We start from the raw sequence: 25,219 nt of genomic DNA, 5'->3' as shown, positions 1-25,219 counted from the left end.
TCGCGGGAAGAACGGGGCGTTACGGTAGCGTAGTGGCAAGTGTTACACTTTACAGCCACCGGTGATGGGGGCTCAGTTCTTTCTGCTCACCATAAGGAGATGGTACTCCCTCTGACCACGTGAGCTCCCTCTGCCCCACCCCCCCAGATGCTCCATTTTCCTCCCACCTTCCAAAGATGTACAGGTCAGGGGTTAGTAAGGCGTGGGCATGTTCCGTTGGTGCCGGAAACGTGGTGATGCTTGCGGGCTGACGGCAGCACAATCCTCGGACGGTGTTGGCCGTCGACGCAAATAGCACGTTTCTGCGGAAACTTGTACAATGCTCCACCATGGGTACCAGCCTCCGCGGTATCCAAAACAACTTCAAGGAGTGGTACCTTAGGAAGGCGGCATCCATCATCAAGGACCCCCACCACCCAGCACGTGCCCTCTTCTGCTGCCAAGAAGGAAGTACAGAAGCCTGAAGGCACACACTCAGTGATTCAGGAACAGCCTCTCCCCTCCGCCATCCAATTTCTAAATTAAACCCATCAACACAACCTCACTACTTTTTTATTTCTGTTATTTTGCACCACTTATTTTTAACTTAACTATTTAACAGAGGTGTATATACTCAATGTAACTCTTTTTTCCCTCTATAGTTATTTATCATGTACTTCATTGTATTGCTAACAAAGGTAAGGAATTTCACGACCTACGCCAGTGATATTAAATCTGATTCTGATCATGTATGTTTTGGCGCTGATCTTTATCATTTGTTTCCGGAAGTGTCTGGCCACAAAGAAGGAGGCTGCTTCACTGAGGTAGTGACATTGATAGCGGCAGGAACTGAACCTGGGTCACTGTTGCTGGGCTACCACACCTCCCCATTCTTCCCCCTCAAACATCCAGCCATTAATCAACACCCCTCCTTCCAACATCGGCGCCCAGGCCCTGTCAAGGCACTACTAGCATCCCTCAGCTCCATTTCCCCAACAAAGGGACCGGAGGGTCTCGTCGCCGCAGCTCAGGGTGCCTGGCCGAACCAAGCCAGCTACTCACATAGTTGTCCCGCGCTGACCAGCCGGGGTAGAGCTGGGAATGAAGTTGCCGCTCCTTCCTCGCCAGCTCGTAGTACTTTGATTGCTCCTCTCGGGTCAACGCGTGCCACTGTCAGGATGGAGCAGGACTTCAAAACTCAAAGGGAATTTAATATCAAAGTACGTACACAGTACCAAGATTATCAGTCTACGCCCAAGACACCTCCCCACAGGATCGCCGAGGAGAGGCACTCAAAAGTTTGAACTAAAATTTATTACCTAATTTTGTTATCAACCAATGTGAAAAAGAAGGGAAACTTTGAAAATTAAAAAAAAAATAAAAGGACAGGAGTTGTGAAAATTACTTGAAAGTGAGTTTGTAGTTGTAAAGTTAGTTCAGAGTTGGGGTGAGTGAAGTTACCCACACTGGTTCAGGAACCTGATGGTTCTAGGGTGATAACTGCTCCCCAACCTGGTGGTGTGGGTCTGCCTTTGCTTGTAGCTGTAGAGTCAGTTCAGAGTTGGGGTGAGTGAAGTTACCCACACTGGTTCAGGAACCTAATGGTTCTAGGGTGATCACTGCTCCCTGACCTGGCGGAGTGGGACTTCCCGCCTGAAGGTGGCAACAAGAGGCAATATCCTGGATGGTGGGGAGCTGATTTCTTGCAGCAGAGCTCCTTGTAGATGAGCTTCATGGCAGGGAGGTGGGGTCCTCGCGTGCTGTGGACTGGGCTGCATTCAGCAGCAGAAATGTGGAGAGGATAGCCACCCTCCCCACCCTCTTCACAACTAAAGCAGCCACCCCGTACAGGCGTGGCCTGACTAAGTCAGACTTTGCAGTCTAGGAGCAGCACAAGGCAAAATACTGAGGATCTCAGCAGGTCGGGCAGCATCTGTGGAGGGGATTCAGGCCCAGACCCTGCACTGGACTGGAAAGGAAGTGGGCAGAAACCAGTCTAAGAACGTGGGGCAGGGTGATAGGTGAGAACAGCTGAGGAGGAAGGTGGGTGCATGGGGTACGGGGGGGGGGGGGCCGGTGAAGTAAGAAGATAGGAGGGGATAGGTGGAACACGTAAAGGGCTGAAGAAGAAGGAATCTGATAGGAGAGGAGAGTGGACCATGGGAGGAAGGGAAGGAGGAGGGGAACCAGAAGGAGGTGAGGGGGTGAGTGGGGAACCAGATGCGGAATGGAAAAAGAGGGAAGGTGGATGGAACAGCAGCTGCAGAGAAGTAGGGAAAATTGACGTTCTTGATCAAATTGGAGGCTACCCAGATAGAGTGAGGTTATTTTTTCCTCCTTATCATCAGGCCATGGACTGACACGTCGGAATGGGAAGGCAGACTGAAACGGGTGGCTGTTGGAAGACCAGCAGTCTAGGGGCAAGGCATAAACCAACACAGACCAAACACAGATGCCCTCAGACTGCTGAGCACAAGCATCCAGAGTGTGGTTTCTGACTCAGGCAGGAGTACAACCCACTGAGTCACCATCAGCATGAAAGGACACTTCCTTAACTACCGAATCTTACGTTTTTAATTACTACCGTGCCTCAAACTGAGGTGGTCCACCGTTTCCAGAGAGGCAGGAGACCCATCAAAAAAATTCAGATTCAGGTTTACTTACCACATGTACATGGAAACACTCAATGAAAAATCTCAATGCTCAGCAGAACAACACACACAGAACATACAAACAAGACAAATCCATTTCCTCCCACCCACCCACAGACATAAATAGTCCTGCAGCTCTGGGATAAGCCTCCTGACTCCAGCTTGCGGACTTCCGAATGAACTTCAGTATTGACCCTGGACAAGAGACTGACGGGACCCTGGACTCTAGGTGCACCAACCGACTGGCCCTGCTCACACAGACGTCCGATCCCCGGACTCTGGGGCAGCCCCATGTCCAGGGATGTCGTTCGTCACCCGTCTACACTGCCGGACTCTGAATGCGAACCGGAGGCCTGGCCTCGAACTCCCCGACGTCTTCATCCCAAAACCCTAATCTGACCTCTAGCTCCCCCCTCTCTGTCCCCAAAACCATCCTTACAAACCTAAAAAAACCACAATTTAGCCCGAGCCATGATTTCGACAGAGACTGCAGCTCAACGCCATTGTGCAACTTGGTCTGTCCATCTGCTGGGAAGAGTCAACAAAGAGTGGTTGGTCTGGGTTTACGGTGCTCTGGGCCTGTACTCACTGGAGTTTAGAACAATGGGGCGGGCTGGGAGGAGGGGTCATAAATCTCATTAAAACCTACTGAATATTGGTGAATATTAGACTAGATTAGATTAGATTCAACTTTATTGTCATTGTGCCAAGTACAGATACAAAGCCAATGAAATGCAGTTAGCACCTAACCAGAAATGCAAAGAATAGTGTTATTTACAAAATAACTGCAAATAAAAAGTAACTGCTACAGCACACAAATATAAAAGTACTGAGACAGTCCAATATGGGTGCAATACTGCTTAGCGCTGTGATGTGAGGTTCAGCAGGGTCACAGCCTCAGGGGAGAAGCTCTTCCTGTGCCTGCCAGTGCGGGAGCGGAGGCTCCTGTAGTGCCTACTGGATGGGAGGAGAGTAAAAAGTCCATAGTTAGGGTGAGATGCATCCTGGATAATGCTTTTCGCCCTGCCCAGGCAGCGTTTATGGTAGATGTTCTCAATGGGGTGGGCAATTGGGGGCCGATAATCTGCTGGGCAGTTTTCGCCACATGCTGGAGTGCTTTGCGGTCCGATATGAGACAATTGCCATACCGCAATATGTGGAATTCATTGCCACAGGCAGCTGAGGCGGTCAGGTCATTCGGTATAAGAGGAGAGTGTTAGGTTCTTGATTATATAGGGGGGGAGGTTACGGGGACAGGGAAAATAAATCAGCCATGATGGAATGATGGAGCAGATTTGATGGGCAGAATGGCCTAATTCTGCTCCTATGTGTTACAGTCACCCACATAGTCCGAACTTCTCGTCCCAGCTGCATCAAGACAGGAAAAGGAAATTTTTGAGAAGTGGGGACATGTTGGAACTAGATGAGTTGGCGTGTCTGGCCTGTTTTCACGGACAACATACTTAAGCCTGGAGCTTACCTTGCGCCCCAGTATCTGGTTAATGGCGGCACTTTCCTTCAGCGTACACTCGGCCACCACCTTGGCCCGCATCTCCTTCATGTACAACATGAAGGCATTCAATGGCTTTTTGATGTGTGGTTTTCTCTTCTCATCCTCCTCCTTCGTGGCCAGGGGCTTCCTGAAACGAACGATAACGGTTAGTTGTATTTGCCATGTGAAGTAACGTGATCACGAGCGGAGTACGAAGTTTTCCGACCGACCCGATGAACCAAATGATTTCCAAAGCAAGACCACAACACATAGGATCAGAATTAGGCCATTCAGCCCATCGAGTCTACTGCGTCATTCCACCTTGGCTGATACATGAGAACGGCTGAGGAGGAAGGTCAGTGGGTGGGGTATGGGGAAGGGGGTGAAGAAGCTGGGAGGGGATAGGTGGAAAATGTAAAGGGCTGAAGAAGGAGAGGAGAATGGACCATGGGAGAAAAGGGCAGATGGGAACCAGAAGGTGATGGGCAGATAAGAAGAAAAGGGGTGAGAGGGGAACCAGAATGGAGAATTATCCCTCTCAAACCCAATCTCCTGTTTCTTCCTGTAATCTTTAACACCCTGACTAGTCATGAACCTATCAACTTGCACTTTAAATATACCCAACCACTTGGCCTCCACAGATGTCTGTGGCAATGAATTCCGCAGATTTACCACCTTCTGGCTAAAGCGATTCCTCATCTCCGTTTTCATGGGATGTCTTTGTATTCAGAGGCTGTACCATCTAGTCTCCCAGTAAAGAACTGAAAGGTCCAACTTATCCCATGATATACAATCTCATTGGATCCAACCTCTCCCTTTCACTCCCAGTAAATGAAACCTCAGGGAATGAATCTCCTCCCGTTCTCTTCTGCATTACATTTCCAAAGGAGAAAGCTTTTTGCCATTCACCCCCATTAGGGAGAATCCCAATGAAACCACTCACTTCCATTCTCAGGAGACCCAACACCAATGGATTCATTCCATTTCCTCGTCCCTTTCAGTTGTAGAGAGTCCTAATGGAACAAATCTCTCCCTTCCTCAATGCACTCAGTGACCACTTTATTAGGTACACCCGCTCATTAATGCAAATATCTAGTCAGCCAATCACGTGGCACCAATTCAATGCACAAAAGCATGCAGACGTGGTCAAGAGGTTCAGCTGTTGAACCATTTGAAATGGAACCAGACTAAACATCAGAATGAGGAAAAAGTGTAATCTACATGACTTTGAATGTGGTGCCAGATGGGGTGGTTTGAGTATCTCAGAAACTGCTGGTCTCCTGGGATTTTCATGCACAACAGTCTCTAGAGTTTAGAGAAGGGCACGTTAAAAAAAAAACCCATGAGTGGTAGTTCAGTGGATGATAACATCTTGTTAATGAGAGGTCAGAGGAGATTAGCTAGACTGGTTCAAGCTGACAAGAAGGAGACAATAACTCAAATAAGCACATTTTATACCATTCTCTGTGTAATACTCTGGATGAGATTTCTACAGCTATGCTGTGAGGTATTTTTATTTTAGTAGTTTTCTGTAAAAGCAGTGTGTCCTTTTAGTAAGAGAGTTCTGGCTTCAGCTAAAGATAAGGAGCCATGTTGCCCAGCATAAGAATGTGGTGTCAGCCAATCAGGACTGACTGGGAATGTGTTGTAACCTCCTGCCCAGTGGGATGCGAGAGAAGATTCTAGAGAGCTGGGCAGGATGAGATTTCTGAAGGAACAGTAGTCTGGTTTGGGGGCTTTTGGCGGGAGGTGCGGAGAGCAGAGCACCAGGGAAGAAACCTGGAGGATCCCATCGGAAGGGGAGACCCTGTTGCAAGGAGACCTTTCCGAGAGGCAGGATTCTGAGAAGGGGAGCTCTCCCTGTGGTTGGTGATGGGAATTCAGCACTGCGAGTGAAGTGGTACACCCAACCACTACCGATACGAGCTCCAATGTTTATGTGCACGTTTAGACTTGATTAACTGTAATGGGCCCTTTTACTCTTTCCTTTCTTTTCCTACTAATTGTCTGATGATGTTGAAAATTGATAAATATACTTTCTTGGTAATTTTAAACGGGTGTGCGATCTGTTGCTTCTTGGCGACGGATATTTGTGTACGGGCAGTATGCACACAGCAATTACTACAATCAATGTTCTTCAATCGGAACATCCCCAAAAGTTAGTGTACAAGCTCCGGTGAAAGGGTTGTATCTATAAATTCTGGAGACTGTTCTGCGTGACAATCCCAGGTCAACAGTTTATGAGAGGTACTCAATCCACCCTGTCTGGCACCAACAATCATTCTGCCGTCAAAGTCGCTTAGGTAACATTTCTAGAGTCTGCAGAGAATGGTGTGAGGAACAAAACAAAAAGCATCCAGTGAGCAGCAGTGCTACGGGCAAAAACGCCTCGTTAATGAGAGAGATCGGAGGAGAATGGCCCGACTGGTTCAAGCTGACAAGACGGCGACAATAACTCAAATAACCCTCATGGTACAACAGTGGCATGCAGAAGAGCATCCCTGAACACACAACACATCCAACCATGAAGATGTGTTCGATGGACTACAGCAGCAAAAGACCACACCAGGTTCCCCTCCTGTACCTGATAAAGAGGCCTCTGAGTATATTTGTAAACACAGGGATATATTTGTGTTTGCTCATTTCTGACAAAGGGCACCATCTTGGCTTGAGGCTTTCTCATCAACTGTACCCCTGACCCCTTGAACCTCCAAATCAAGGTCAACGTGCCAATTATTGAATCTTCCGCTCATCGTTTTGAAGCCTCCAACAAAGACGCAACAAAACTCACGAGATGTGGCTCGGACTGGGCTGGCTGTGATTGGGCTCCTGCTTGATTCCCGTTGTTACGATGGCGGGGTGGGGGATTCCACTTGCATGTAGACCGTGTGATGCCGTGACCAGCTGAGGAGAGAACCTGCCAAAGAGACGCGAGTCAGTGAGGAGTAGAAACAAGACGCGCTGACAGATTACAAACCATCCCAACAGGCAGTGGGCAGCTCACCCAACTGTGAGTCCAATCATTTGGGTCAAATGACTAGTGGTGCTCCACTGGTCCGCTACCATTCACCAGTGATCTGCACGATGGAATTGATAGCAATGGGTGGGTGGGTATGAAGGGAAAGGGGGTTGTTTTCCTGCGGTCTTGCTTTGTTTTGTTGTTGCTCTGCTGATTGTTAACGCACTTTACCATATGTTTCATAAACGCAGCAAGTCCAAATCTGAATCTGACACAAAGAGAGGCATGTAGCGTTGAAAAAGCAGGAGGTCTGCAGGAGGACTTGGACAGATTAGGAAAATGGGTAAAGAAGTGACAATGTAATAGGTTGTAGTGCATGGTCATGCACTTTGAGAGAAGGACTTTAATAGGGCATAGACTGTTTTCTAAACAGGGAGCAAATTCCAAAGTCAGAGGCACAAAGGAACTTGGGAATCCAGGATTCCCTAAAAGTCAACTTGCAAGTTGAGTCACAAGTAAGGAAGGCAAATGCAACATTGGCATTCATTTTGAGAGAACTAGAATATAAAAGCAAGGATGTAACACTGAGGCTTTAAAAATTGTTGGTCAGACCACATATGAGGTTACTGTGAGCAGTTTAGGGGCCATATCTCAGAAAGGATGTGCTGGCATTGGAGAAGGTCCAGAGGAGATTCACAAGAATTGTTCCAGGATTGAAAGGGTTAACTTATGAGGCGCATTTGATGGCTCTGGGCCTGTACTTGTGAGAGAGTTCAGAAGATTGAGGGAGAGTGGATCTCATTGAAACCTACCGAACATTGAAAGGCCTAGATAGTGTGGATGTGGAGAGTATTTAAAATCTACAGTACTTTGTTCTGAATGCTCCTCGCATCCAAGGTCAATCGGATGAAAGAACTGTTCTTTACTTCTCTACTGAATGGCCATGCGCAGAGTTGGAAGAATCTCTGCTCTTGGCCTCTCCCTCCGGCATGAAATTTACCCCCATCTACTCTAATTCCTTCCAAAGCCCTTGATCAAATCACTCTTAGACACCCAACAGGGTAGCAAAGCAGTTAGCCGGATTTTACAGAGAGGTGATCGCAGCTGAATTCCTATTGCTGCCTGTGAGGACGTTCTGCCTGTTGCTGTATGGGTTTGCTGCGGGTGATCCGATTTCCACCCACATCCCGAAGGCATACGGATCGGCCGAGTTGTGCGCCTGCCGGATGCGTCCTGACATTTGCGGGCTGCCTACTCCCCCCCACCCCCCGGCCAGCACATCCCTGGACTGCATTGGTCATTAGAACGAACAGCACTGTATGTTTTGATACACACATGACAAATATAGCTAAGCTTTCATACATATTCCAGAGAACACATGGCTGCATTGTGAAACCTCTCCTCCAGACTTGAGGCCAACTCTGGAATCAATTTGAAGAAGCCACCTCAATTTTATTTGCTATGAAATTACTGGACTTTTACTATTCTCACTTATATGTTCTATTTAAAATAGAACATACAACAGTACAGTACATTACAGGCCCTTCGGCCCACAACGTTGTGCTGTCCACAGGATGCTAAGATTGAATTAGGGGATTTGGGCCACCACTCTGCGATTTACTATCTCGTCAACCCTGTTCTCCTGCCTTCTCCCCGTAACCTTTGACACTAATCAAGAACCCGGTGGGCCAAAGGTTCACGTACTATTTTACATTCTCGAATGTTGCTTTAGGTTCACTTTTTGCGAAGACCAAGGGAATGTGGGGCCCTGCTGCCACATCACAGTCCCACAGCAGCGGTCCACCCCTCCCTCACCTCGTCCGTCAATTCCTCGCGTCGAGTCACTGATCCTTACACTCTGCGGTTCCTTGCCCCAGGCTCTCCACAGTCCCTGCTATCTGCACCAACAGTAGTGGCACCTTCCCAACACCTGGAATAAAACGACTCTGCCTCTCCCCAGCATCCTGTGTGGGGAGCAGTATATCCAACCTCTCTCCCTTTCATACAGTCACACAGTACAGCACAGAAATAGGTCCCTTGCCCCATCTAGTCCATGCCGAAAACATTTAAACTGTCTACACCTACCATCCATGTACCTACCCAAACCTCTCTTAAATGTTGAAATTGAGCTTGCATGCACACTCTCACGACCCTCTGAGTGAAGAAGTTTCCCTCATGTTCCCCTTAAACTTTTCACCTTTCACCCTTAACCTATGACTTCTAGTTGTAGTCCTACCCAACCTCAGTTTAAAAAGCCTTCTTACATTTACCCGATCTATACCCCTCATAACTTCGTACACCTCTGTCAAATCTGCGTTCTAAGGAATAAAGTCCTAACCTATTCAATCTTTCCCTATAACTCAGGTCCACCAATCAAAGTTCAGAGTATCCATGTACTTATCCAAACTTCTCTTAAAAGCCTTCTTGCATTTATCCTATCTAAACCCTCATAATTTTGTATACCTCCGTCAAATCTCCACTCAATTTTCTACGTTTCAAGTCCAAACCTATTCAATCTTTCCTTATAATTTAGGTCTTCCAGACCCGGCAACATTCTTGTAAAGTTTTTCTGGACTCTTTCAACCTTATTTACATCTTTCCTGTAGGTAGGTGACCAAAAATGCACACGAGGCTCCAAATTAGACCTCACCAATATCCTATACAACTTCATAACATCCCATCTCCTGTACTCAATACTTTGATTATGAAGGCCAATGTGCCAAAAATTTCTTTACGACCCTATCTACCTGCGATGCCACTTTCAACGAATTATGGACCTGTATTCCCAGATCCCTTTGTTCTACCGCTCCTTGTAGCATGTGAGTGGGGAAATATCTCTGTTCACACCCTCTGTACAGCGGACAATACTATTTTCTGCTCAGTGCTTCCATCCCCTTATCCTCACACGGTGCAGAGCTGCAATGTCACTCTGCTTTCCCTGCACCTACAGCCCTCTGCCTTCACAGCCTCTCTGCACTGTACCAGTGGGGTAACACAGGTGGGAGCCAGTGACCGTCCAGCTGTCACAGAATTCAGGGGCACGATCGTCCCTCATCCCCTGCTCTATACATGACGTGCCTCCCTCTGCCTTCAACCCTTCCTCTCTCTCTCTCTCCTTCCCCATCCATTTCTCTCTCTCTCTCTATTTCTGTCTCCCGTGGCCGGTCTCCTCCTCTCCTCCCCCTCATCCCTCCCTCACCCTCTCCTTTTCCCTCCATTCCCTCATCCTCTCATTCTCCCCTCCCTTCTTCCTCTATTCCCTCATCCCTCCCTCACCCTCTCATTCTCCCCTCCCTTCTTCCCCCATTCCCTCGTCCCTCCCTCACCCTCCTTGCTCCCTCTCCTTCTCTCCTCCCCCTCACTTCTTCCTCCATTCCCTCATCCCTCCCTCACCCTCTCATTCTCCCCTCCCTTCTACCTCCATTCCCTCATCCCTCCCTCACCCTCTCCTTTTCCCTCCGTTCCCTCATCCCTCCCTCCCCCTCTCATTCTCCCCTCCCTTCTTCCTCCATTCCCTCGTCCCTCCCTCACCCTCCTTGCTCCCTCCCCTCCCCTCCCTTCTTCCTCTGTTCCCTTATCCCTCCCTCGCCCTCCTCACTCCCTCTCCATTCCCTCTCCTCCCTGACTCCCCCCCCCCCCACGTAGGGCTGGAAAGGTGACACTGTTGCCGTCACAGGATACAGGGCAGCTGCCGTGATGGACGGTCGCCACCGTCCTTTGCGCGAGGGACACTACCTCTGATAAAGCACCCCCCACCCCCGCCCCCTACACAAGGCATTTGAGCAGGACTCCCTTGCTGGGGCCAGTGCCTGACCCAGAAGTCGTGGAGATTCACCCACCTGGCCACAGAGGCGTTGGCAGCCAGCGCTGTATGGTAGGAGGGCCTAAGGCCTGACGCTAACATCGAGTAGAGGGGGGGGCTCGGCCTGTGGTACAACAACAGGAGTGAGAAAAAAAAATCCCAAATTACAAGGCACTCCGAACAAACAGAGAAAAACAGACCACGACATATTAAACCGAGAACACATTGCTGCGTTCAGTTCTGGGTGTCTCATTAGAGGAGGGATGTGGAAGCTTTAGAATAGGGTGCAGAACAGATTTACCAGGTTTCCCGGCCCGGTAGATGATTTAAGGAGAATGTTTTATGAGTGACGGTCGAATGAGCCAGGGCTTTTCCCTTTGGGGCGAAGGAGGATGAGGGATGGCTTGACGGAGATGACAAGAGGCACAGATCGAGTGGACAGCCAGAGACTCCGCAGGCACACGGATGAAAGAAAGATGCTGGGCTATGTTTGAGGGAAGAGTTAGATTGACCTTGGAGTAGATTAAAGGGTTAGCACAACATCATGGGCCAAAGAGCCTGTAATTTTCTGTGTTCTAACACAAGTCCTGGTCCATCGCCACACTACGAGTGAAACGTGGTTCCCTTGTCTCCCTGAGTCCACAATACCAGACCAATGCCCCCCCCCTCCTGTCTAAGGATCACCCTCCCTGTACCAACTGGAGCATCCTCCACACTATCCCGATACGGGTTAGATACAGACAGTAGCTCCGTCTGCATTGTCCTGTCAAACACTCCCGGGGCTGGGAGAGCCGGACTGCCCGGGTAACCACGGAAAAGCAACATGTGTGGCCCATGGGTACCTCAGAGGCGTTTTGGAATTGTTGGGCACCGCAGGGGATAAACACCATCTTTGACAAGGACAGGATGATGTTTGTTGTAGTATTGTAAAAAAAACAAAAATAGGGCAGGGACAACAAGGGGTAGGCCCATCTACACTCTCCTATCTCACACACCAAGGGCAGGGGCAGATGCACAGGAAAGGCCCCTCTAAAGACAAAGAATTCCAATTATCATTTATTACACCTGTATCCACCTCTGGTTGGGCCAAGTTCCTCAAAGCTATTGAAGAGTCACAGCTGGAAAACAGGAATCTTTCAGGATTGGGATTGAGGTTTAGGCTGAGGAGATGGACTGGAAGGTTCAGATAATTCCTCATGGACCTTCATGGTTCTCTACCCCAAGGGGATCTGTTCAGTCTGAAGTTGGTAGGTTTCAAGGGATAAGGCAGTATTGGCTCCCTCCAATGCCGAGGGTGCTCCCCCGGTCTCTCACTGGGACTCCTGTCCTTCTGGGCCCCGATTCCACCGGTCTCTATCCCAGCAACAGGATCACTCCCGGCGTGCCCGGGTGCGTGGGGAATGGTGTGAGATCGGATGTGCAACTCCCCGGTGGAGTCTGAGAGCAGCGTAACAATCGGTACACATTGTGCCGACTCTCGTACTTCGGGTTGACACAGAAGTTCCTTCAGCCCATCGAGCATATGCAGACACTCAGAGCAACCCCTTGAATCCCACTTCTCTCCCTCCACCTGAATCTCTTTCGAAAAGCTATTGAAGAACCCCAGTGGTGGGAGAACTCAATGGGCCAAACAGCCCTATCGTACTCTTGGGTCTTCCGGTTCCCCCCTCCTTCCCTTTCTCCCATGGTCCACTCTCCTCTCCTATCAGATTCTTTCTTCCTCTTAAAGGCTGTCACGGGCCCATTAATTCCACCCCCCCCACCACACATCTGTGCTCCCACCAGGGGGCATTTACAACAAACAGTCAATCTCCCAGCCTTCGTGGCTTTGCCAACACAGAGAAAATGCTGGAAGAACTCAGCATCCATGGAAAAGGAAGAAGCAGTCAATGTTTTGTGTGGAGATCCTTCATTAGGACTGGAAAGGGAGGGGGGAGAATCCAGAGGAAGGTTGGGGGGGGGAGTAAACTGGTAATTTTTTTCCCTCTTTGCTCTTCCTCATCCGGTCCCCTTCGCTTCTCCTCATCTGCCCATCATCTCCTTCTGGTGTCCCTCCTCCTTCCCTTTCTCCCATGGTCCACTCTCCTCCCCTTCTTCCTCAATCCTTTACCTTTTCCACTCATCACCACCCAGCTTCTCGCTTCAATTCCCCTCCAATACCCCACACACCTCCCCCCCCGCCCCACAACCAGACCTATCTATCACCTGCCAGCCTATACTCCATCCTTCTCCCCAGCATACCTATTGTGGCTTCTGCCCCCTTCCTTCTCAGTCCTGTCGGAGGGTCCCGTCCTGAAACACTTGTCTGTTTATTCCCCTCCCCGGATGCTGCCTGACCTGCTGAGCTCCACCAGCACCTTGAGAGCACCGCTCAGGCTTTTGCCGGGTCTCCTGTGTTTGCGATTAACCGAACAGCTTTGGGACGTAGGGGAGAGACCGGAACGTCCGGGGAAACAACACCCGGACAGCTTCGGGGATCAGGATCCAAACTGGTGGGGGTTTGCTGGATCCGCGGGGGCACCACCCTCCCCACTGCTGGCCGGATGCCAGGAATGGGATGGACTGGACTTTGCTTTGTTTTTTCAGGGATACAGAATGGTAAGAGGCTCTCCTGACCCAAAAGCCCCCACAGCTCAATTACACTCGCTGGTCAACTAACGTACTAACTCCCAAGCCTTTGGGATGCGGGTGGAAACCCGGAGGAAGCCCACACAGCCACAGGAGAACCTACAATGTCCTTACAGACAGCAGCAGCCACCGGTGGAAGCTGGAGAGAGTCGAGAGAATGGGGGCCGGGAGGGGTAAGCAACACAAGGGTCTTACGGTGGTACCATCCAGCCGAGAGGGTGAGCAAGCTGTCCGACGGCGCCGGGAGAGAGCGGGTAAAACGCCGCGAGCTCTGACGGGTGCCGAACCCGAGGGAGTCCTGCAGGGAGACAGAGAGAGAGCGAGAGAGCCAGCGATAACCAGGAGAAGGCCAGGCGGCGACGAGGCAGACAAAGGGAGGGAGGTCACTCACCGCTCTTGAGGTCGAGCTCCGGGGACAGGTGAGGGGAGGGGCTCCCCGGCGAGAAATGGTCGTTGCTGTAGGTGATGAGGGGGGTGAGGGGGTGCACATGGTGAGGGTGCTGAACCAGGGGCACACCGCTGGTCTACGGGAGACGGAGAGAAGAAGACGAGAGATCAGCAAACTCTTTCAGAGGAACCCACACCTCACCCCCAGTGACCAGAAATCCCCTTCTCCACTCCCTGACCTTCTTCTCCCCTCCTCCATCATAAATACACAGGAGAAAGCCATTCAGCCTTGACACTACGCTTCGTTCTATTTAGAGACGCGGCCCAATTGCACCAATGCGAACCGCACCCCTTCGGAACGCAGGAGGGAATGGGGAGATGATACCAACTCCTTACAAACAGCAGCCGGTCACTTGCACAGTAATGTTAAGCTAACAGCTGTGCTACCGTGTTGTCACAGAGCACAGAGAGAGAGGCCCTTCAGCCCATCAAGTCCATACCAACCCCCAACCATCCATCCACTAACCTGACAGTGATTCCAGTACATTCTCCCCACATTCCTACCAACGCCCCTGACATTCCCTCACCCACACGTCGGGGGGTAATTTACAGCAGCCAGTTGACATTCTGATCCTAAGTGCTGTTCAGATTTATTTAATCTTATTTTGAGATTTAGAGCGGAACAGGCCCCTCGAGCCGTGCTGCCCAGCGAGCCACCAATTTAATCCTTGCCTAAAGGGACGATTTACAGTGACCAAGTAACCAGAATGTCTTTGGACCGCGGGAGGAAACCAGGGCACCTGCAGGAAAACCACAGACTCCTTACAGATGACGTCGGAATTGAACTTGGACACCCCAAGCTACTGCGGCGCCCGCAGTAGGGGAGCACGGGGGGGGGGGGAACCTCCTTCTCTCAGGGGGTGGTGAGAGTGACAGCCTTTGGACTGTGGGAGGAAACCAGGGCAGCCAGAGGAAACCTACTTGCTTACAGAAGACGCTGGAATTGAACCCTGAACTCCAGCGCACCCAGCAGTAGTAGCGTCGCGCTGACCGCTACCCGGGGCGCCCCGCGTGGGAGAGAACTCCAGCACCCGGTGGCAACCCCACAGGAAAGTGAGCACACCCCACGCAGAGAGCATCTGAGGTGGGGATTGAACCCAGGTCTCTGGCACCATGAGTCAGCACCTCTACCCACTGTGCCACAAGTCCCCCTCCCCGACCTTCCGTTACACCGAATCCAATCCAGTGAATTAACCTGAGCAACAAGACAACACCGCCAAAGAGATATTCAATGCCACGACTCAGACGGCATTCCCGGAATCTCAGGGAGGCACAGGCACTGATAGCTGGATGGAGGGAGTCACACATCAGCCAGCTAGGAGACCGTGATTGTGATTATGGCCCACGTGACTCTCACCCACAGCCAAGGCCAACTGGGCTGACAACATATCAGGTTCGTAAACACCAGAGCTTCTGCAGACGTTGGATTTCCTGAGCAGTGCACAGAAAATGCCGGAGGGATTTAGCAAATCAGGCAGCATCTAGAGAAGGGGATCGGACAGTTCGACGTTTCAGCCCAAGACCCCTCATCGGGACTGGAAAGGAACGGGGCAGAAGCCAGAATAAGAAGGTGGAGGGGAGGGGGCGGGTGAGGGGGAAGGCGAGGACGATGAGGGGAAAAGCTGGGAGGGGACAGCTGAAGGAGGTAAAGGGTTGAAGAAGGAGGAATCTGATCGGAGAGCAGAGTGGACCATGGAGAGGGGAGGGTCACCAAAAGGAGGTGATGGGGAGGTGTGGAGGAGGGGTAATCAGAATGGGGAATGGAGAAAGAGAGAAGGGGAAAAGGGAGAAATGACTGGAAGATGGAGAAATAGATGTTCATGCCCCAGGTTGGGAGCTACACAGACTGAATACAAGGTGTTGTTTGTTCAACCTGAAGGAGAATCCGATGAAGAAGAAGTTTGATGTAGGGGTCTTGGTGGGGTCAAGTACAAAACGTTGAGGGTAAATCAGTATTACATGGCCCATGATTAAAGATCTCTCTCTCGCTCTCTCAAGTAGCAGACTGATATTTGCTATTCCTCACCCCCCCCCCACCCCCAGAGGTTTGGAAGGTGACGATATCTCTGCAGCTCAGTCACCCCAAGGTGGTGCCCACCAGGCTCTGTCCATCAGCCTGACACATTTTCTATAATTAGTTGTTTTAGTTTGAAATAGTAGACAGACGGAGTGCAGGCAAAATTTGCAAGCTTGTTGCTGGAACTTGAGGGCCCAAGTTACAGGGAAAGGTCGAATCGGTTGGGACTTTATTCTCTAGAAAGTTGAAGATTGAAGGGAGATTTGATAGAGGTGTACAAAATTATGAGGGGTAGGGAGCAGGCTTTTCCCACTGCTGTTGGCTAAAACTAGAACTGGAGGTCATAAGTTAGTGGTGAAAGGTGAAATATTTATTTATTGATTGGGAACAATGTGGAATGGGCCATTCCAGCCCTTCGAACTGTGCTGCCCAGCAAACCCCAATGTAACCCTAGCCTTGAGACGGCACAATTTACAATGACCAATTAACCTACTAATCAGTACAGGCCCCTCGGCCCAACTAGTCCATGCCAGACTGTTACTCTGCCTAGCCCTTTGGCCTGTGGACTGTGGAGGAAACCAGAGAACCAGGAGGAAACCCAGCGGCAGGACGTACAGACTCTCTACAGGTGACATCGGAATTAACCTCCAATGCCCCAAACTGTAATAGTCGCGCTAACCACTATGTGGCCACGTGGGTGGACTTCTTCAATCGGAGGGTGGTGGGAGTGTGAAACAAGCTGGCAGAGGAAGTGGTGGATGCGGTGTCAATTTCAACTTTAAGTTTGGATAACTACATGGATGGGAGGGGTACGGAGGGCTATGGTCCGGGTGTGGGCCAAGTGACAGGCAGAATAACAGTCTGGCATGGACTAGACGGGCCAAAGGGCCTGTTTCTATGCAGTAGCGCACTAGGATTCCGCCACTAACTTCCTCAGTCATTTGTCATTTGGCTACCTGCAGGTTTCGATATGCTCTATCATAAACAATATCGTTTAATATCATCTCGGCTGTTTTAATTATTCCCTACTGTCAAATCCACTGTGTGACCAATGTTTTTGCTTGTTACCCTTTCTCTCTTTGAGGTTAGATTTTATATTCCCAAGATATTATTTGTCATTCTCTGCTGGTCTCTAAAATTCTTCTCGTACTAAGCCCAGTTCTATTCTTCACAACATTCCACACATTTTCCCAAATACTCCCCTTCCTTCTACTACTACCCCCGCCACCGCACACACACACGCACATACGCGCGCACACACATAGACACACACACACACACACACACACACACACACACAGAGGCTCTCCATTGGGCTGGGGCTGAAAACTGATGTTATGACCCTGCTGTCCACGTGAAATGCAAGCCTGGGCTTTCCTCCATTGTCCTGTTTAAGTTTAGAGAAAATAAGAAGTCGGACATTTGATACGTCCTTTAAATTTAAGCAAATCTGGCGAGCTTTTACCCAATATTTTCATTTAATTTGATTTATTACTCTTCCAATTTTTTCGAAGTTTTAGATTTGATCAGAAAGTCCTTTTTTTTTGGTTGTATCCTCAAAATGGACTGCCCAGTCCCTTTTTTTTTGTTCTTTTTATATAGTGTATTGTTTTTTTTCCTTCATTTAAAATTCAATGTTTTATCTTTCCTCTTCATGAACTGATAAGAGGAGAATTGCTGTTTTCTTTTTTTTATTATATAGTTTATACTAGCTTAACAATATGTAAGATTTTGGTAATGTCTATCTTAATCTCGGTGTGTATTGCTATTGGTATATATATTTGAGATAATTCTCCTCTTGTTTGTATTTATGTTCCTTTTAAATCAATAAAAAGATTAATAAAGAAAAGAAATGCAAGCCAGGGCAGTACGATTTGAGAACAAGCTGTTGCCCATGCAGCAAGCTCCTCTCTCCATGCCCCTGATGAATCCAAAGGAACGGCAGAGACCGATACAGTTGGGCACCAGAGGCCTCGCAGGAGTTACCAGTCAGCGTTGAACTCAACGTAGGGACTCCAGCTCTGGTTTCGGTCCAATGAGTTGTTTGTTTGTCTGTCTGTCTGTCTCTCTCTCCAATCCTGACTTTATTGGTTGGAGTGCAGGAACCGAAAGATGTTGGATGTGTGGCCACACTTACGGGCTGGCCCCTTCACATCCTTCGGTTGTGTTGGTTATTAAATACAGACGACACATCTCACTGTATTAGCTTGGTGTATATGTGATAAATAAATCTAATCTCGAATCGTTAATCTTCTCGGGAACAGGTAACAAAAAAAAAAATCGAGTGCATGTGTTTCCCGGTGAGAGATTTCAAAAAGGACCTGAGGTATAACTTGTTCACAGGGAGGGTGGCGTGTACAGGCAGCAGTTTGCCAGGCCAGTCGACCAAACCTGGTGGGCTGTGCTGGGGTGTTCGAGGAGGAAGCTGCAAAGTTAGCGAGGTTCCTGCAAACCTATCCACACTGCTACCGTCCTGGAGAATCACCTGTGCCCTCCCCTCCCCAGGCAAATCTCCTCCCCTCAGGGCAACTCCTCCACACTAGTGAACAGTACAGGCCCTTCTGCCCACCATGTTGTGCCGACCCTTCCAACCCACGATGCCGTGCTCTGCCGCGCACGCTACATTGGTGCCGGAGGCCTGGCGACACGTGCACATCCACGAACTGTGCCAATTGCTGACGCAGAACGACGGATTTCACTGCGTGTTCTGATGTACATGTGACAAATCCAACCCGTACCTCCCCCATAGTCAGACTGAGCTGGGCGCGAGTGAACAGTAACCTTCGAGGACCTGGAGATGAAGCTAGCTTCCAGTGGTGGTCAGGTGGTCAGAAACCTGTGGCCTCCCATCCTCCCCCACTGGCCTACAGTTATTACATTCCCGCGCGCGCACACACACACACGCGCACACACACACACACACACACACACACACACACACACACATATACACACACACACACTCGCACTTTACCCCGTTCCCTCCAGATCCACACCTCGCACCCTCGGCCACTCTACAGCAGAAGGCCCAACACACGCAGTGCCACAAAACCGCTGCTGTACTCACAATGTGCACGGGAGATGGTGCGTCCTTGAGTGAACTTGCCGCCTGGATGTCCAACAGGGGCCATTTCATGTGCAGGTACTGCAGGACATTAGAAACCATTGTAGAATAAGACGACGGACTGAATTAATCAGCAAAGCCCACCCCACACAGCCCTGAACAGTCACACACTCTGCACTCCTCGAAGCCCAGGTACCTTCAGTTGAACTCTACCTTTTTGTGTGTTTCCCCCTAGCTGTCAGTCTGTGGTTTTGAATTGCCATTTGCTCCTGCTCTACTCCGTCCCTCACCTGTTTCTCATTATTACCTGTATTGCTGCCACCTGCGTCTCACCGTGCTCCACCTATCATCTGCCTCTGTGTATTGCTCGGTGTATTTCAGTCCTGTGTTTTCACCTCTTTGTTGTCAGATTGTGCCAGTGAATTTTCCTGAGCCTTTCCAGCATTCGTATCTGTACTCTGTCCGTCTGAATATCAACTCTACCTGATCCTTTGACGCCGACCTTGTTTGCACTTCGGGATTTGTAAGTCGATTAATATCACCGTGTGCACAGTACTGGGTCTGCGATTGGATCCCTGCTCCAGCATCCCGACACCAGAATAAAAAAGAAACCAAACCAATCCCCAGATTCTTACCACATAGAATACGGAACGGTCCAGCACGGTACGGACACTTCGGTCCTTGATGTCGTGTTAACCTTTAAATGTACTCCAAGATCAATCAAACCCTTCCCTCCATGTGCCAACGTAGGAGTCTCCTAAATGTCTCTCATGTATCTGCCTCTTGGAACAGGGAGTTCCAAGCTCTGCATAAAAACGTCCCTCTGACGTCCCCCTATACTTTCCTCCCAAGTTATGTACCCTGATATTAGATATTACCACCCTGGGACTAAGGCTCTGGCTGACCACTCAATCCACACCTCTGCTCATTCTCCTTCAGTCCAAAGAGAAAAGCCCTCACTCACTCAACCTCTCCTCGCACGATGTGCGCTCTAATTCAGGAAGCATCCTGGTAAATCTCCTCTGCGCTCTCCTGAAAGCTTCCACGTCCCACACTTCTGCACCAACTGTAAGTTAACCCTAGGTTACAAAGGACTGAGTCTCACCCGGCAAAAATCCGGGAGCTTGGAGCCACTTAACCTTACTTGCTTTTGAGCTTTTTTTTAAAATCAAGGATTAACTTTATTCACTGTATATATTTACATGTACAAGAATTTACCAGTCAGGGTACAACATGCAACAACAAAAAAACACCGTTCAACTATTCCTAAGAGTTATATACAATAGAGGTTAAAGAATTAATTCATGGAATTAAATGAGTATAAACACCAGTGTGTATTTACAATGTAGATAATATTATACACAGTGGTTTAAAGTGTTTACAGTGGGGGTAATAGAAGGGGGGGAAGGGGCTAAGGAGAATGGTTGATCAGATTAACTGCCAGGGGAAAGAAACTTATAAGGTTTGTTTTAACAGGCTTTCCAGAAGGAAAGGCAGTTTGCAGGGAGGGTAGTTTTTGAAACATCAAGTAGACATTATTCTTGTCAGCCCTACTTGGTCTGACCTGGAATGGTTTTCTGCAAGAAAAATATGTTAAACTTGCCCTGACTATACACACACACCACCTCCCCCCTCAAGAAGTTTGCCACCTACAGTGTAAAGTGGTGGACACAGCCCAGTGCAGCACAGGCTCCATACAGAGGATGGGGGGGGGGGGGGGCCTGACTGGCAGAAGGCAGGGCGTGGTAAAAAAAAAGGGGGGGCCTTTTCTGGTTGGCCGCTGGTGACTCATGGTGTTCCGCTGGTGTCGGTGTTGGATCTACAACTTCTCATGTTACGTGAGCAACACCCACAAGATTCTGGAGGAACTCAGCAGGCCACGCAGCCTCTGTGAAGAAAGAGCAAACAGCTGACATCCTGGGCCGAGACCCTTCATCAGGACTTAGAGGCCACCTGGCCTGCCGAACTCTTCCAGCATTTAGTGTGTGTTGCTTGGAGTTCCAGCACCTCCAGACTTTCCCCGTGTTTGCTTTCACGTTATAGGTTAACGATTTGATCGCAAAATTGATGGCTTTGTGGCCAAGTCTGCCGACAATACAAAAAAAAAACAAAATGGGGGAGCAGGACGTGTTGAGGAACCAGGGAACCTCGATAGATTAGGAGAATGGGCAAAGGTGGCAGATGGAAAACAGTGTAGGGAAGTGAATGGTCGCGCAATTTGGTAAAAGGAATAAAGGCATAGGCTGTTTTCTAAAAGGACAGCGAATTCAGAAACTGGAGGTGCAAGGGGACTGGGGAGTCCTTGTGCAGGATTCCCTTAAGGTTAACTTGGAGGTTGGGTCATTGTTATGGAAGGCAAATGCATTCATTTTGAGGGGACTTGATTTTAAAAGCAGATTTAACATGATATGAGCAGTTTTGCCTCCCATATCGAAGGAAGGAGAGAGTCCAGTTGAGGTTTGCAAGGATGAGCACGGGTATCAAAGGGTTAATGTATGGAGATGAGGAGAACTTGATGACTCTGCGCCTGCGCTCGCAGGAGCTTAGCAGAATGAGGCGGATCTCATTGAAAAACTTATTAAATACTGAAAGGCGAAGATAGAGTGGACATGGAGAGGATATTTCCGACAACGTGAGAGTCAAGACCGGGAGGCACAGCCTCAGAATAGGAGAACAAAGGTGTTCAAGACAGTAGTGTAGTGGTTACTATAAAGCTGTGTGCATTTCCCATGACTACATTCTAAAGACACATCGGCCTACTGGACCTTTAGCATGCTGTATCTCTAAATAAAACCAGGTACGAACTTCTTTTGCTAAAGGGTGGTGAATCTGTAGAATTCATTGCCACGGATGGCTGTGGAGGCCAAGATATTAGGTACATTTAAAGCTGAGTTATTATTTCTCAAAAACTTTAAATAGCAAAGACTGACAAAGAACCAAAGAGCAAAAGAAGACAAATTGCGCACACAAAAAGCACTGAGAACACGAGTTGTAGAGTCCTTGGAAGTGAGACTATAAATCGGGGGGGGGGGGGTCAGTAAGTGAAGTTACGCATGCAAGAAAGGGCTGTTACACCAACAGGGAGGCGTAGAACGGGACAGGAAAAGCTCTGACCTAGATGGACCCAAGCCCGGCAGCAAAAGGAGGGTCATGCAACCCCATTTCGTAAAAAGTCACACAGCTGCAGGAACACCAACAGGAGCTCCAAAGACCTCATCCCGGGGAGAGGGAGGATCTTCACCTCGGAGCGGTGGGGTGAAAGTGGAAGCTTTCAGGACTGAGGACGCCGGTGGGCTGCTGTCAGCACCCTACGCCCCAGCAGGGGAGATGGACTTTAGAAGGAGGAGGAGGGCAGGAGAGGGTGAGGTTGGGCCAGACAGGACAGGGCAGCCATGATAATAAGAAGCCACAAGGAGAAAGAAACTTACCTCAGCTAAGCAGAATCAATCTAGGCACAGCTAAGAACCAACACAGGGGGGAAGAAAGTAACTGCTGGAAATAATTTATGGGTCCCATAACAATACCTAAACCGTGGGACAGAGAATAATTCAGCATGTTTGAGGAGCTTGTAATAAGAGTAGTGAAATAATAGAGCATATACCTTTACAAAGACCAGTCAAAGCAAATTGGCAAGGAAGAACTGAGTGGAATGTTCACTGAATCAGCTTTCTACAGTAACAAGTCAAAGAATTAATAAGGGAACAGGGCATTACTCTTACCCAGGACTAGATCTATAGACTAGTCTGATATAAATCCTGTGATGAAAAGATCCTCTGGATACGATCGTTGGTCGCGTGCATGCAATGTTGGCACCAGAGTCTGTGGTTGGCATTAAAACGGTGGTTATTAAAAATGGCACATCTCACTGCATGTTTTGACGGACACGTGGTCGATAAATCTAAATCTGAACAGGAAGAATTTCATCGAAATTGAAACCACAGGAACTGTTGGCAATGAGAGAGCCAACCTATGCAAGATCTGAGACAGAAGGGTTGCCCCCAGAACATCCTTTGGGGCGTTGATGGTTACTGCAGATGGCACATTTTGACAGGCACGTGCTAAATAAATGTGAACATGAAGAATTTCATCGAAATTGAAACCACAGCAGCCGCTGACAATTAGGAGGCCCTGAATTCAAATCAAGCCAATCTCTGCAGGATCTGAGAGAGAGAAGGGCTGGCTGAGGCACGTTCGAAAATCATTTTTAAAGCAATGAATCGGAATCTGAAACAGGTTTAACATCGCTGATATATGCTGTGAAATCTGGTGTTTTGCGGCAGCAGTGCATGGAGTCATAGAAAAGCACAACACAGAAACAGGCCATTTGGCCCATCTAGTCCATGCCAAGCCGCATCTGTCCAATGCAATACATTAAAAAGACTATAAATTACAATAAGAAAAATATATTCTTTGGACTCCAGATAATGGGGCCATCAGTTAATCGGGGCAGCTGCTTATTTGGGATAAATCTTTAAGGGCAAAAGCTAATTGTTTACTTGGGACACTATGTTGCTTAACTGGGACAGGTGAAGTTTCTCACGCCAGTCATGTGCACTTCTGTGGCCATTAGATAGTTCATCTTGCTTAGAGCAAAGTTTTTTTTCAAATAGCTTATTTGCATGTGTTTGTGTTCAAGAGACAGTGATTTTTGTCACTGATGGTTCAGAAGAAATAAGTAGTAAGACAATTCAGAACTATTTTGCTTTTTTTGAAACACAGATTCAAGCATTCAGTCTTGGTGATGCCATAAACAGCCAGGAGTTAAAATGAAACAATTTCACTACTACAAGAAGTTAGAAACTACGAAGATTTGAAGGCCTCAAGAATCATCTTGAATCTTACGATGAAAATGAAGGTTTGGAGAATGCAATAGTCTGAAGACAGTCCATTATCCACACTAGGCATCGGCACTGATTTTGTTCATTTACAGTCAATCAAAAGAACACAGCAGAGTACACTGGATTAATTCCTCTGTCTGATTCCACTAGGAAGGGGCTACATGAGCTTCGACCAGAGGGGATAACTTCAATCACACCAACACAGACCCCACAACTAATGGACTCGCTCTCAAGGACTCCGCAACTCATTCTCGATATTCATTTGTTATGACTAATTTTTCGCTTTCTTGTATTTGCAGAGTCCGTTGCCTTTTAAACTGCAGTTGCTTGCCCTTCCTCTTTGTATGTGGTTTTTCATTTGTGTGCCTTTGTAGTTACTGTGAATACCCACAAGAAAATGAATCACAGGACAGTATATGGTGACAAATATATGTACTTTGACAATAAATCTACTTTGAACTGTGAGGTTTAAAGGGGATGTGAGAAGAGAGAGAAAGAGAGTAAAAGCCTACAATTCAGCCCAGTACATCACGGGTAAAAAGGTAGAGTCAGATTTAATACCATGTCGTGAAATTTGTTAACTTTATGGCAGCAGTACAATGAAATACATGATAAATAAATACAGAGAAAAAAATCAGAGTTACATTAAGTATATATGTGTTTATAATATAGATAAGTTGAAAAAGCAGTGCAAAATAACAGAAATAAAGTAGTAGCGAAGTAGTGTTCACGGGTTCAATGTCCATTTAGAAATCGGATGGCAGAGGGGAAGGAGCTGTTCCTGAATTGCTGAGTGTGCGCTTTCAGGCTTCTGTATGCTAACAATGACAAGAAGGCAAGACCTGGGTGGTGGAAATCCTTAATGATGGATGCCACCTTCCTAAGGCACTGCTCCTTTAAGATGTCTTGGGCACTGGTACCCATGATGGAACTGACTAATTTTACAAGTTTCTGCAACTTATTTTGATCTTGTGCAGAAGCCCCCCCCCCCCACACCAGAAGGTGATGCAACTAGTCAGGATGCCCTCCACGGTACATTTGTAGACGTTTTCAAGTGTTTTAGTTGACAAACCAAATCTACTCAAATTCCTAATTAAAATTAGTTGCTGTCTTGCCTTCTCTATAGCTGTATCAATATGTTGCATTAGGGTTAAGTCCTCAGACACTCAGAAACCTGGAATTGAAGGTACAAGAGCCTCAGGACATGCACCACCAGGTTAAAGAATAGTTATCACCCCTCAACCATCAGGCTTTTGGACAAAAGGGGATAGCTACGCTCATTTTATCTTGTTATTTAAAGCTGGTTATTTATATCTGCATTTGCATAGTTCTTTTTGTCCAT

The 25,219-nt window shown here is 48.4% G+C and overlaps 1 protein-coding gene across 2 annotated transcripts in view; it reads right to left on the bottom strand.

The window, feature by feature from the left end:
- The window catches only part of LOC134350256 (transcription factor 7-like 2), a 34,831-nt gene that overhangs the window by 5,514 nt on the left and 4,098 nt on the right, over positions 1-25,219 (bottom strand). Inside the window, exons 4-10 of one of the 2 annotated variants that reach the window (XM_063055272.1) lie at positions 19,043-19,120; positions 13,903-14,035; positions 13,707-13,809; positions 10,921-11,007; positions 6,914-7,039; positions 4,111-4,270; positions 1,042-1,149 (exon numbers count right to left, since the gene is read on the bottom strand). In XM_063055272.1, coding sequence (XP_062911342.1) covers positions 1,042-1,149; positions 4,111-4,270; positions 6,914-7,039; positions 10,921-11,007; positions 13,707-13,809; positions 13,903-14,035; positions 19,043-19,120 — 795 coding nt within the window. The remainder of the gene's footprint in view (positions 1-1,041; positions 1,150-4,110; positions 4,271-6,913; positions 7,040-10,920; positions 11,008-13,706; positions 13,810-13,902; positions 14,036-19,042; positions 19,121-25,219) is intronic. The other variant, XM_063055273.1, reaches the window with a different exon arrangement.

The sequence above is a fragment of the Mobula hypostoma genome, chromosome 8 (assembly GCF_963921235.1).
Source record: "Mobula hypostoma chromosome 8, sMobHyp1.1, whole genome shotgun sequence".
NCBI classification, from domain to species: Eukaryota; Metazoa; Chordata; class Chondrichthyes; order Myliobatiformes; family Myliobatidae; genus Mobula; species Mobula hypostoma.
The sequence above is the reverse complement of the archived record's forward strand: the minus strand, read 5'-3'. Positions and strand labels throughout refer to the sequence as shown.